Below are 12,972 nucleotides of genomic sequence, written 5' to 3'. Positions count from 1 at the left end.
CCTTGGAGCCAGATAATGCAGACAATAAGAATGAAAAAGAAGGGAAATTGTCTCTGGGCTCCTTGACCGGCTGAGCTCTGGCAGGGTCTGGAGAGACTGGGGTGGGGGCGGGGTAGTCCGGGATGGGGCTCAGGTCGCAGGTGGCCAATGAGCTGATTCATTAAGTGCGTCCCTGGAAGGAAGAAGTGAGGATCTCTGTCTCATCAGATACTGGGATCCTTTCGAGATTTAGCCTGAAAGGGGGCCCAAGGCTGGGGGGGGAGTCATGTGAGCAGAGGTGAGCTGGGTCCGTGGCTCCATGCATGGTCCCCTCCATCCCAAGCTCAGCACTGGACTTCATCACACTTGCCCCCTGGTACCCTCTGCTTTTCCATACACCAGAGATGTCAGGCTGCTGCCAACGGTCACCTTGCTAATCACTGTCCCACAGCTGGGGCCTACAGCTGGTGGCACTTGACAGGGGGCTGCTCCCCCACCCAGACTCTCTCATCCCCACGACTGACGTTTTCCCTCTTGTCTTCATTTGTTTTCCATGTGTCATTCACAATATTTCTTTCTTGGTTTCCAACTGTCTCACACCATCTCATTGTCCCTGTTTCTGTGGGCTCTGACTAATGTTAACATGTAATGTTTTGTATCATACTTTAAATATCCCCCCACTTCCTCTATATCTGTTTCCTCGTAGAAGCTGTATTGTCTCAGCCTCTTCTGCTCTGGTCTCTACCTTTAGGGAACAAGCAGCTCCTTTGTTTGTAGTAAGGTGTAAATCCCTGCTTGTGAGAGCACACACATGGCTGCCTTTGTTTCTGTCTGGGCGGCTCTGCCTCCTTCCATGATCTCTGCCTTCCCTGACTCTTTCCTGTCTCTGCTGAGCTCACTGTGCCTTGAGGACGGGGTCTCCCTCCACCTCAGCTTCTATCAGCAGGCAGCTCACGCCCCAGGTGATCATGCTGGCGGGAGACCTGATTAACTCCTCATCTTGCCTGCAGACGAATTTAGCTCTCAGGGCACAAACCAGCCCGGAGTCCTGGCACACTCTGCCCTGAGCTGACAGAGGACCCAGGGAGGCAGCTCTTCCCTGTGGGTGAGGGTCTAGAGCTGTCATTGGTAGGGGGACTCTGTCCTGAGCTGGGGCTCTGGCCACCCTTCCGCTGTCCCAACAGATCCTCCATCCTTGACTTCTCAGAATCAGGCCAAGAGGAGGTGGTGACCAGAGCCTGACCACCCCAACTCTCCGCCTCATCTCCCGCTCCCAGGGCCCAAATTGTCGTCACTTTCTCAGTGAAGTGTCTGGTCATTTTCAGAAGCAATTTCAGGAGAATCTGCAGCTGCTGCTCCCTATCCTGCTTTTCCTTTCCCAGGGCTGAAGGCACTGTCACCTCTCTGGGCTAGGGATCAGGGGAGAGTGAGGGGGGAGGGTTCCTGACCTCCTTCCTGTCCTCCCCCATCAGTCATGTGGATGGATGCTAGGCTAAGGAAGGCATGTGGGGATCCTCTCTTCTTTACTCTCCCATTTCTCCCTCCCTCCTCCTCTTTCCTGTCTCTGCTTCTCTCCTCTTCTGGAATTCAAGAGCATGTGTTTTCATCCCCTGAAGCCTATAGGGGCTGTTTCCCTACCCTTGTCATAGGGCTTGAAGTAGCTCCATCATGATGGGAGGAGCTGAAGTTCTGCCTCCCACTCCCCATCACCAGTCCAACTCTCTCAATCTTGGCTGTTTGAGCCTCTGATAGGCACAAGTCATCCCAGCACCCCCTAACCCCAACGAGGAGTCATTCTGCTGTCTCATGGCACAAACCAGCTCTCGCTCAGCCCTCCTGGCTCGGCCCCATCCTGCCGCAGGCTCTGAGGGACTCCTGTTCCTTGTGCTGCAGGTTGTCTCCCAGCTGTGTCCTGGCCAGGGGGTTTGGCATCCTTCCATTCCTCACAGGTATCTCTCCACCCAGTGTCACCTGTGGCTCTGGCCCCTCCCACAGCATCCCACAGCACCCCTCTAGGATGCTGAAGGGGTCCACGTGTTGCCTCACAAGCTGTGCACGTGGTGGACATACATAGGCCATCTCATGCGCACAAGCACATGCTCCACCTCGACCCTCGGGATGGGCTGACCAGCTCATCTCATCTCAGCTCCCCCATTTCCTGGCCTCACCTCCAACCTGAATCAGCAGTAAAGAGAGGGGTGGACCCCAGAGGGGATCCTTCTAGGGATTCTGCTCCTCTAGGCCAGTGACAGTGTCTGAGACGTGGCTCAAGTCACAAGTGTTCAAAGGAAAAAACAGCTTCTTTGTAGCTGCAGTACCTGCTTTACATGCTATTTGCATAAGATCTGTGGGCAAAATGAAGCCCAGCCTGTCCTTGCCTCCCTCCTTCATCACCTCTCTGACTTAGCACCAGCTCTTTCAAGTCTTTGCTAATCCCAGAGATCAAGGGGTGATCAATTCTCCCTGCCACTCCCTTGCTCCCCCCGATCCTTGGCTCCTGCCATCCTGTGAGATGCTTTATCATCAAAGGACATTATTCATGTTGGACCTTTGCTGAAGCCTTGCTTCCCTGGTACCAGGGCATGGGGGCAGGGATGAATGGGGTGGTGGAGGGCAGGAGGCTGACATAGAGATGGGACCCAGGAGACTTTAGTCCTTGGCCCTCATCTAATATGTTCTTCCTCCTGCACCCCTAATTCCCTCCCAGCTGTATGGCTTGGACCTCCTTTTCCAGATTGGTGAGAGGAGAGGAGGGGAGGAAGTGGGAGATGTCCAGGTCCAATTAAAAATAGCACCTGAACATCTCAAAGGCATGAACCAGTCATATTATTTACATGTAAACAGCCTTCCCCTTGTGCCCTTTATCCCAACCCTGAGTCGGGGGCCATGGTTTCCCCAGAGAGCCAAGTAATTAGCTGGGTAATTACACGAGGCCCCAGTGGCCTCTCACGTAATTTAATGGGGTCTCAAAGAGTTGGACACTAAGCAAATGAGCACGCAGGAACATGACCTAGCTGCTACCCTCACTTGGGGATGAAGCTGGAGTCCTGTGCAGCCAGAATGACTTCTTAGTATGGCCCAAGCCCGAGGGTGGGTGGGCTGGGGAAAGAAACATTTTAGGACTCTAGCAATGTTTGAGAGGCTTTATGGAAGATCCACACTGTGGGCTGCAATGCAAGAAGCTAGACTCAGGCTACCTTTTTTGTTTTATAAATAAATTTTTGTTGAGCACCTATTATATGCCAAACACTATAGAGCTAGGAATCCAATAGCAAACAGATGAAAAGTCCTTGCCCTTGTAAAGATGACATTCTGGTGGGAGGTGAGATAGACAGACTTTACAAGTAAATTTGTAGTATGTTTGATGTAATGTATGAAGAAAAGAAATGAGGGGATATGGAGAATAAAGTGGTAGTAATTTTATTAAAAATTTCCTGGCCAAGCCGAGAGGGATGTGGGACCTTAGTTTCCCAACCAGGAATTGAACCTGTGCTCCTGCATTGGGAGCTCAGTGTCTTAACCACTGGACTGCCAAGGAAGTCCCTAGTGGTAGTAACTTTAAATAGGGTGATTGGGAAAGGTGCTGGTGAGCAGGAACCATTATAATAAATATGCAACAGAGCTATGATTCTCTTCCAAATCCCAAGATATAGAAGAGTACCCGGTCTCAATCTCTAGGTCTTTTCGGGAGGTGGACCCCCACCCCTCTGGGGGACCTAACTCTCCCCTTACTGGTCAAAGTATAGACCAGTGCAGTACAATGAAGGGGAGGTTGGGAGTGAGAAACACCTGGATTTGAGGCTGTTCTCCAGGAGCTATATGTCCTGAAGCATGTGACTGAACTTTTTGAGCCTCAGTTCCCTCATCTGAAAATAGGAATGTTTCCCACTCACACAGTGGAGGTGATGAAAATCAGTTGAATTGCTCTCTGCTGAAAGAGAAAGTGAAGTCTCTCAGCCATGTCCGACTCTTTGCGACCCCATGGACTGTAGCCTACCAGTCTTCTCCATCCATGGGATTCTCCAGGCAAGAATACTAGAGTGGGTTACCATTTCCTTCTCCAGGGGATCTTCCCGACCCAGGGATCAAACTTGGGTCTCCCGCATTGGAGGCAGACGCTTTAACCTCTGAGCCACCCTTGCAAATGTTCAAATTCTTCCTCCTTTATAAATAAACACTGAGAGTGATGACTGCTCTGAAGCCGGCTTTCACTTCACCTCCCCTCATCTCCTATGGCGGCATTCTTTCTGGGTCTGTCTCAGATCCTGACTCTGACCCTCCCCTGGGGCTCTCTTACCTTGGGGGCCTGAAGTGAGCACAGTGAAGCCTCTTAACTGTGGGGCATGAACTAGAGGCTTGAAAGTTCAGGGGAGAAGATGCCTGAGTTGTTTGGAGACAGAGTAGGGGATAAACATAACAAAGGAGAAAAAGAAGCAATTAAGAGATCAATGCTGGAGTGGGGGCGAGGGGAACAGCTTAGCCGTGGCGTTCTGTTCCTCCTCTCAGAGACGACAGCAGGAAGGGTAGAAGTGAGAACCCTGGAAGGATGCAACAACGTCAGGCTGATTCAGGGGTCAAGAAACGGGGTGGGAGGCCCCAGGGGAGGGGCCCTGGCCCTGGGGAGGTGATGGAGGGAGGCAGACGCTGGAGGTTTTGCACTAGCCACTGGGGAGAAGTGCAGACCCTAAGAGGGCCAGTGCGATGAGTCAGCTCCAGCTGGAAGGAGGACAGAGGGACAACCAAAGACTGGAGAGGTGCCAGACTCACATCCCAATCATCCGGGATGGGATCCTGCTCATCCTGGTTGGGGGGAGAGGGTGGGTGGCCAGAGAAGGACCTGCCAGAAATTGGTTTGGCCTGGCAGTTGAGGCTGGAAGTTTAAAGGGCAAAGAGCTGGTGTGTGGATATGGAGGAGAAAGAGCCCAGGGACCTCATCTGTTGAGTTGCATAAGCAACATCATCGCTTAGTGCGCCCAGCTCCAGGGCTGCTGGACTGTGAGTTGCTGGATAACCTCAGCTCACTGCTGGGTTTGTGGTGTGTGTGTGTGTATGTGTGTGTGTCTGCAGCCTATATCCCCCTTCACCCCCACCAGCCTCCCGCCCCGCCAGCCACCCTGGGATTGGTGATTCTCAGCCCCTCCCCCGGCTCCCCCAGACCCTCCCAGAGCCTTTATCAGGGAGCTGGGTAGGAGTTCCTGCCACATTCCCCAGTCCCTCCACTCCCTGTTTTTCTCTCCACAGCAGCAGCACCAGCAGCGTTCGTGGGGAGCGGGCAGTGCTTCCGGCCAGCTCCCTGATCCTGCTAGACCATCTGTCCCAGGCTCCAAGCTGCTCCACAGGTAGGCACAAGCCAGGGAATGTTGGATGGATAGGAGCTGGCACCAGAGGACAGGGGTGGAGTCAGGAGGGAATAAAGGTGGCAGCCTTTGATCAGGGAGTGGGCTACTGGGCAGGTGAGCAGAAAGAGGCGATAGGGGTTGATGTAGTGATGCCTGGAGCCTGTGGGTACAGACTGATTCTTCCAATATTTAGAAAGTTTGGCCTAAGTCTTAGCGTATCTAGGGCTGGAAAATAGCATTCAGGATCCCTCCTCCAGCTGATGAACGAAATAGACCTGTGCAGGTCCCGTCAGTCTATTATCTTCCCTGGAAGCTGGAGCCCCCGCATTGTTGCACCATTGCTCATTGCCAGGTGCACAGACTGGGGGAACATGTGATAGAGGCCGGGAGACTGAGCCCCTCCAGCTCAGAGACTCTCCCTGACCAAGGCTGGGGTGGGAGAGTTGGGGGCCGGGGAGGCAGGGCATTGGTGGTGAATGCTTCCTGCATTTGCACCTGTGTTGTGTCCTCCTCCTCCCTGCCTCCCCTGTCCCGTCTCTCTGTCCTCCTAGGCATCATGCGCGGCGCCCTGCTGTTTGCAGTCATCCTAGCCCTCAGCTCGGCTCGGAGTTTTGGTGCGGTCTGTGAGGGGTCACAGGAGCAGGTGGTGCCCGGTGGGGGTCACAGCAAGGTAAGGCTTCCCCTCTGGTTTGCCACCCTGGCAGAATACCAGATACCATCATGGGGGCCACACTCTGCCTGTCCCACCTCTGTAGGGAGGAAGGTGGGAGTTGCTTGGATTATCCACCAGAGGGCTGGACTGCCCTGCCTCTCTGGGGGCCTCATGTTCTCCCTGTATGTCTGTCTGTGTCTCTGTCCCTCTGCATGTCTTTGACACCTTGTATGTAAAAGGTGCCCCACTGATACATTGTTTGTTTGATTGTCTGGTGACCTGGTGAGTGGATGGTGCTGGATAAGGCGGTCTCAGGTTCCCTGAGTCCAGCTCAGGTTCTGTCCCTTTGCAGGGGGGCAGGTCTTCCTCACTCCTTGGATGGTATGAAACAGTCAGAATTTCTCTCCCAAATAGTCGTTTGTATTCTTTGTTACCTGTCAGTTTTATGTATTATGTTGTTTTAAAAATTCACATAAATTCCCTTATCCGCTGCTCTTCCACCCTCAGTAACCTCATGTGCTCCTAAGATCCCAACCCTTTCTTTCCTCTTGTCCCATGTCCCCCTCTAGCCTCTGCTTAGTCAGGATAGGAAACAAAAAATCACAAAACAAGTTGGGCCCCAGTTTCTGAAGTTCCTCTAAGAAAAAGAATAGGAGTTGTTAGAATAGGGGTACTGGGGGAGAACAAGGAGGAAGTCTTTTCAAGGTTTTGAAAAGACAGCAATTATATTGGTACGAGTGCTTTTAAGATGATTACAGGTGGAACTTATTACAAATTCAGCGTGTGAAGTCTAAATGCCTCTCCAGCTTGGATCTGTTTAGCATCTCATTACAGGAGGTACGCAGAGTATTTGAACAATTTGGGGAAGTGGTTGCGTGGGAAGCTGTGGGCTGGGCAAAGAGACATCATCAGTTTTTGTCCAGCTGGTGAGGTGTCCCAAGGCATGATGGGCTGGCAACTTTGCAGGTGGTAGCTGCTGCACCAGCTCCAAAAGACCAGAACCAGTTCAAAAAGCACAGAGTGAGTGCCAGACAAAGGCTGGACACTGTGTTTGGAGCCAAAGTTCCAGCTGGAGACCAAATATCTGGGTCTGTTACTCTGAGACAAATGTGCTTTCCAACCTTGCCCCTCTTGTCCAGTAAAAGAGAGGTTGCCTTCCTGCCCCTTCTCCCTACAGATCCATGAGGATGAGATAAATTGGAATGAGACAGGGGTAGGATGTATGCATGCCTGGGCAGCCAGGTTGGCATGTGTGAAACCACCAAGATGATTAAGAACCCCTGCCCAGCAGCAGGGCTACAATGGGGTTCAGTTGTGGAGGAGAAGAGGCTTCATTCTGAGCATGCTGCCTTCTGAAATTCTAAATCCGGGGCGGGGTCGTGGGGAGAGAGACAGAAAACCACAGGCAGAAACCAATGGAAAAGAAAAGAGAGGGAGCGGCGGTGGGAAACACAGAGAGAGAAACACCCATGGACTCAGTGGAGAGTGGGGCGATTCCAGGATGGCTGGTGGCCCCGGTTGCCTACACCCACGTGTCCCCAGGACCAAGTCCTGTCTGTGGCTCAATCATGGAGCACAGACCAGAGGATACTAGCTCTGTCTGATGAACTTTTCTCAGAAATTCCTGGCTCACTCGATTAGTGGGGCAACCATATCCTTGGTCAGACCGGTTCCGGATGTGCCAGGGTGAAAAGAACCAAAAGCCCTTTTCACTGAGAGATGGCAGGAGCTGTGAGGGGCCCCAGGAGTCTGTCCCCTTTGAGCTTGGGAGATAGTATGACCAACTGTCCTGGTTTTCCCAGGACTGTCCCAGCTTGAGCACTGAAAGCCCCACACACCTGGGCAAACTGGGGCAGTTGGTCGGCCTACAGGGATACCCAACGTGTTCCCTCTACATGTGCCTCCCAAATCTTGCTATGAATCACCTGGGAGCCTGGTTAAGACTCAGATTTTGTCTCAGTTGGTCTGGTATAGGACCAGGATTAGGTATTTTTAACAAACTCCCAGCGGTTGTGCTGCTAGTCCATGGACCACAATTTGAGAGCCCACTTCTCTTCTAGTGTGAAACCAGAGGAAATCCGGAAAGAAATAGGATGTCAGGTTCAGCTGTGATGAGCTCAGGAAGAGGCCATTTCTTGTGGGAAAAGAGTGAGAGGACTGGGGGTGAGCCTCCTCCTTGGCCCTCTTTGTCTCTCTTCCCCAGAAGGACTCAAATCTCTACCAGCTGCCCCCGTCATTGCTCCGGAGACTCTATGATAGCCGCGTGGTCTCCCTGGATGGATTGCTCAAGATGCTGAGCAAGGCCAGCGTAGGTAGGATACAGCCTCAGGGAAAGGGGTTTGGGGGGCAGGATTCTGAAGATTAAATAGGCCTGGGAGACCCTTCAGGAGGGAAGGAGGCTGGAGACGGCTTCGTGAATGATTGAGGTTGTGATCTGAACCCCCTCCAATCGTCTCTTTGCAGATCCCATTCCCCAGTTACATGCTTGTTCTTGCTTCACAGGTCCTAAGGAGTCACCACTTCCCCAAAAACGTGAGTAGCCTCCTCTCCCTCCCAACCTCTGCTGACCACTTGCCCAGAGCTCCACGGGGACAGGGCCCAGTGACTATTTTGGCTGGCCCTGGTTCCACTGGTGCAAACAGCATTCCAGCTGCAACTGCTCAGTCAGCCTCTAGAGAGTGTGAGAGGCCCCTGGGCGCCAGAGGAAGCAGCTGTGGGGGGCCTGGTGAGGTCTTCCTCCATGGGCGTGGTAGTGCAAGTCAAGAGGATCTCTTGGTGGCTGTGAAGATTCTAAATCAGGCACCTGCTGGGTGGGAGAATTTTAGAGTTCTTGAAAGATGGGGGAGAGGGAGGTAGACAGAGAGGGTGGGCTAAGGGGACAGCCTGCTAACGGTGGGGAGGCAAGCTGTGGTGAGATACAGAAACAGAGACCAGAACCCAACCTCAGAAATCCTGACACCTGTCTGGGGAAATGTATCAACCCCTCATCGTGATGGTTGACCATGTTGGCCCTTTTTATGCAGGTGACATGCATGACTTCTTTGTGGGTCTCATGGGCAAGAGGAACCTCCAGCCAGGTAGGAGCATGGTGGGAGGGCTGGGGTGCTGGCAAAGGTGTAGCAGGAGTCAACTGCCTTATGTTTGTCAGTGTGGGGAAAGACAGGACTTTCCCTAGCTACAGTGAGGGCTCCTCCACCCCTCTACTCAATCAGCTTGGACCCACAGTCCAGCCCTCCCCAGGAGCAAAGCGGGGAGACCTTTCTAAGAAGGTCCTGCTGCTGTTGGGAAAGGGTCAGAGAGGCTTTGCTTGCCCCTCCCCCATTTCCCAAACAGAGAGTCCCTCTTCTTCCTAACTCTGTCGTCCAAAGCTGTCCTGCATAGCCAGCCCTTTGCTTTTGGGTTAGGGTGAAGGTCATAGTCAGAAAAATCCCTCCTAACTACACACTTTACATCCCCCCAGACACTCCTGTTGATATAAACCAAGAAAACATCCCCAGCTTTGGCACCTTCAAGTACCCTCCAAGTGTGGAATGAGGTAAGGACTTACTCGGGGCGAGGAGAGGGGATTGTGGGTATGTGGTGGGGTAGGAGGGGCGTTGCCAGAGGATCATTTCCTCTGATGCTATGGGCATTAATGCTCATAATTAAAACCCTAAATACATCCCGACACTTAGAAGTGTGTGCTTGTCTGTGACCACACACACACGTGTGCACACAGAAAAACACACACACACGCACACCCCTCTTTCACATCTCTTTCCAGCTTCATTGCTCCCGGCTTACAATTGAGCCGGAGTGAGTTGGGGGAAATGGCAAGAGGAGGTTTTCCCCTGGGGTTTCTTTGATGGAGAACTTCTGTTGTTTGGACTCTATTCTCTTGTGATTTGTGCAAAAGATGGAGAGATCATTATTGGATAATTATAGGTACCACATTTATTCCCACGTGAAGCATTTTGCTTCCCAGGGAGGCTGAAACCATCCAGATCATCCTGAATCTTGGGTTACCGGCTCCACTATAGAGTTCTTTGCAAGGATGATTTTTGCATTTCTTTCTAGGATTGCAAGAAAAACTCTGAAATCTAATGGGGATTGGCTGGAAACTGTTATCGTAATCGCTCTGTGCAGAGTAATGAATAAGAGCATGGCCTGAGTTTGAATCCTGGATCTGTCACTCACTAGCTGTGTCTCTTGGCCAGGTTACATAATCCTTCTGTGCCTCTGTTTCCTCATCTGAAAAGTTGGGATGATAATATTATCTCACAGGGCTGTTGCTGTGAGTCTAGGTCAAGTGTTCAGAACAGTGCCTGGCACACAGCATTGTACCTTGGCTTCACTGTGACTGTCGCAGTCTGGGAGGTGTAGGGAAGGTTCCAGTGTTGCCTCGGTGGGCTCTGGTCTGTCTGTCTGAAGTTGTCTGGGCTGGAACCTAGGCCTGAGTCGGCTGACAGTTCTTCCACTTGGTATGTGAATGTGAGTCACCCCGGGGGAAGTGTGTTGTCAAAATGCGGAACCACCTGCCTTGACAGCAGCTTTCCACACATAGCAATAGCAGTTCACTGATGGCTTTCTCTGCACCAGCTTCCCAAGAATGGTGTCGGGGGAGGCAGAGAGGGGTCAGGAAGCCTTTGTCTTCCTAGAGACTCCTGCCCCTCCCCCTGAGGCCCTATTACCCCCTCTCATTGGTTTCAAGGGAGACCCAAGGACCAGGAGCTGGCTCTCAAAGAGACTGCCTGTGCATGACTCCCAGGCCCAGAGTCATGACTGTGCCCCCCATTCAGTGTTGGGCGAGGGGGCACAAAAAGCTGTAATAACCGTAACTCGCTGATTACATGGTACTTACTGTATCATTTTGCTCTCTTTAGATTGTTATTTCAGTCTTGCCGACAGCCAGATAATTATATGGGCAGCTATATCTGGATGACATACTCTCCCCAACGTTATGCATCGGCCGTAAAGATAATTACAGTGCAATTTTGCCATAGTATTTTATACAAATGGCAGAAACAAGCACATTATAGAAATCTACTTGTAATGCTTTCTGGTGAATCTAGGCTTTTTCGGAGGGACTGGGCTCATAATTGCAGCCCTCATAATCTCACCACGGATGGCTCATTCTGAACCTGTTAGGTACTGGGGAAAATAGACTCAAGGCCCCTGGGGCTGGCATGTAAAGATTAGATGAGATGGATCAACACAGATCATCATGCTGTCTAATTTCATTCATGTGAAACTGCTGAAAAAGGAAGTGATCCCTGGACCTGTCCTTCCTCTGGGAGGTTTCTGGGAAGAGGAGGAGGGACTGGGTGAGGCCAGGGGAGCATTAGCTCCAAGGTGCATTGGACAGGGCCGTGTGTATGCCCAGCTCATAGGATGCCAGGATGATATGAACTTTGCCACTACATCTTTCTGTGTGGGCCCCTCAGACCACGCACATGGTGTTTATGAATGGGTCGTGCAATGCACATAGCAGCTGGGAAGACGCAAGCAACTGTAGCTAGGAGAGTTTTTCAATCCTCTAGTTCAAAGGCTACATGGAGAGCTGAGGGCTAAGGCTTCCATTCTCTCTACTGCTCCCTTACAGAGGCCCCTCCCTTTCTCCCCCACCTCCCTGGTGGGTGGGTGGTGGGAGTTTTAAGGACAGAGATGTGATCTGATCTTTTTTTTGGTCCTCAGCACTCCACTCCTGGACTCCTGGGCTACATCGTGAAGACACCCACCCCTAGATGCACACGCTTCTATTTCCCTTCCTCCTCCCCACCCCTGTAACACTCTTGTGCTTTAACCCCTTCTTCTCTCTGTCCCACTGGCTGCAGAAACTGCCTTGTGAGCATCCCCAGTCCCTGTAACCATTGACTACAGATTGCCCTGGAATTTCTGTAGCATCCTACAAATATGATGTCTCTCTCTATTCCTCAACAATAAAGGATTTTTACATATTATGACCTACAGGATGTATTCAGTTGGTGGATGGGTTTTTCTCTTTCTTGACTCTTTTGGCTGTATCACACAGACACACACACACACACAGACACACACATATGATACACACACTTATATCATATATAAATGGAAGTTTCTTTATTTTGTACACATGTCAATTTTCCCAACAGTGTCTTACTCATTGCTTCATATAGTTAGTATGGGAAGATTTATTTAGTGATTAAAAGAAGAAATGAATTTGGAAGATGGTTTCTAGCACTCAAAGACTTTCACAGACCAGCTTTAGATAAAGAAGATAAAGAAAAAAACAAGGATTTCCAGGGTGGTCCAGTAGTTAAGAATCCACTTTGAAATACAGGGGACCCAAGTTCGATTCCTGGTGGGGGAACTAAGATCCTGTGCGCTGAGGAGCAAAGAAGCCAACGTGCAGTAACTACTGAGCCTGAGTGACACAATAGAGTCCGTGCACCACAAGGAAATATCCTATATGATGCAAAAAAGATCCTGCATGTTGCAACTGAGACCTGATGCAGCCAAGTAAACAGATAAATATTAAAAAAAGAAAAACCAGATATTCTGTATTTCCAGGATGGGCCTGGGAGACATTAACCCCTGACTCCTACTCTGTAGAGAAGGGAGATGGGGATGATGGCTGTGCAAAGACCCGGCCCCAAAGAAGGATGCGTCTGTAGCACTACTATTTCTCCATCCCCCGATACTGGGCTTGGGTCCTATGACAGGTAGTGGGATGAGATGGTGACCCACAAACAGAGTTTACAGGCTAGCAGGGCTTTGGGTCAGCAAATAGCACTTGATCTTGCTAGGTTGGAATATAGACAGGAAAGTTACTGTAGGAGCCGAGAAGGAGGAGAGCAAGATCTCTTGAGCTTTAACTGGTTGCTTTAGTTATAAAGGGAAATGTTTATTTCCGACTCTTCTGTAATGCAACTGTTACCAGCCTCTGTAATGGTGGTTTAGTAGTCTGCAGTGTATGTAAGTCACTTAAAGGAGGTATGTGTGGGTGTCTTTTATTAATCTGATGTGCCACCCATCGCAGTTCCC

General features: G+C 51.1%; 1 protein-coding gene across 3 annotated transcripts; it reads left to right on the top strand.

The window, feature by feature from the left end:
* The first annotated feature begins 4,851 nt into the window (after positions 1 to 4,851).
* Positions 4,852 to 11,907, top strand: TAC3 (tachykinin precursor 3). 3 transcript variants are annotated; one of them, XM_055566295.1, is made up of 8 exons: positions 4,852 to 4,974; positions 5,221 to 5,318; positions 5,870 to 5,988; positions 8,177 to 8,282; positions 8,473 to 8,502; positions 8,994 to 9,047; positions 9,431 to 9,505; positions 11,644 to 11,907. In XM_055566295.1, the coding sequence occupies exons 3-7, from the start codon at positions 5,875 to 5,877 to the stop codon at positions 9,502 to 9,504; spliced, it is 378 nt and encodes a 125-aa protein (XP_055422270.1). In that variant the 5' UTR covers positions 4,852 to 4,974; positions 5,221 to 5,318; positions 5,870 to 5,874; the 3' UTR covers position 9,505; positions 11,644 to 11,907. The 3 variants fall into 3 exon arrangements, with proteins under 3 accessions (XP_055422270.1, XP_055422268.1, XP_055422269.1); XM_055566293.1 differs by having other exon boundaries at positions 8,174 to 8,282; XM_055566294.1 differs by lacking the exon at positions 4,852 to 4,974 and having other exon boundaries at positions 5,175 to 5,318; positions 8,174 to 8,282.
* Positions 11,908 to 12,972: the final 1,065 nt, after the last annotated feature.

Source organism: Bubalus kerabau, chromosome 1, assembly GCF_029407905.1.
Source record: "Bubalus kerabau isolate K-KA32 ecotype Philippines breed swamp buffalo chromosome 1, PCC_UOA_SB_1v2, whole genome shotgun sequence".
Lineage (NCBI taxonomy): Eukaryota > Metazoa > Chordata > Mammalia > Artiodactyla > Bovidae > Bubalus > Bubalus kerabau.
The sequence above is the reverse complement of the archived record's forward strand: the minus strand, read 5'-3'. Positions and strand labels throughout refer to the sequence as shown.

Bases quoted from the DNA above. Each gene is read 5' to 3' on its own strand.
- TAC3 (XM_055566293.1), top strand. From the start codon at position 5,875: ATGCGCGGCGCCCTGCTGTTTGCAGTCATCCTAGCCCTCAGCTCGGCT. The intron at 8,503-8,993 runs GTGAGTAGCCTC...CTTTTTATGCAG, and splicing joins GTCACCACTTCCCCAAAAAC to GTGACATGCATGACTTCTTT. The intron at 9,048-9,430 runs GTAGGAGCATGG...ACATCCCCCCAG, and splicing joins CAAGAGGAACCTCCAGCCAG to ACACTCCTGTTGATATAAAC.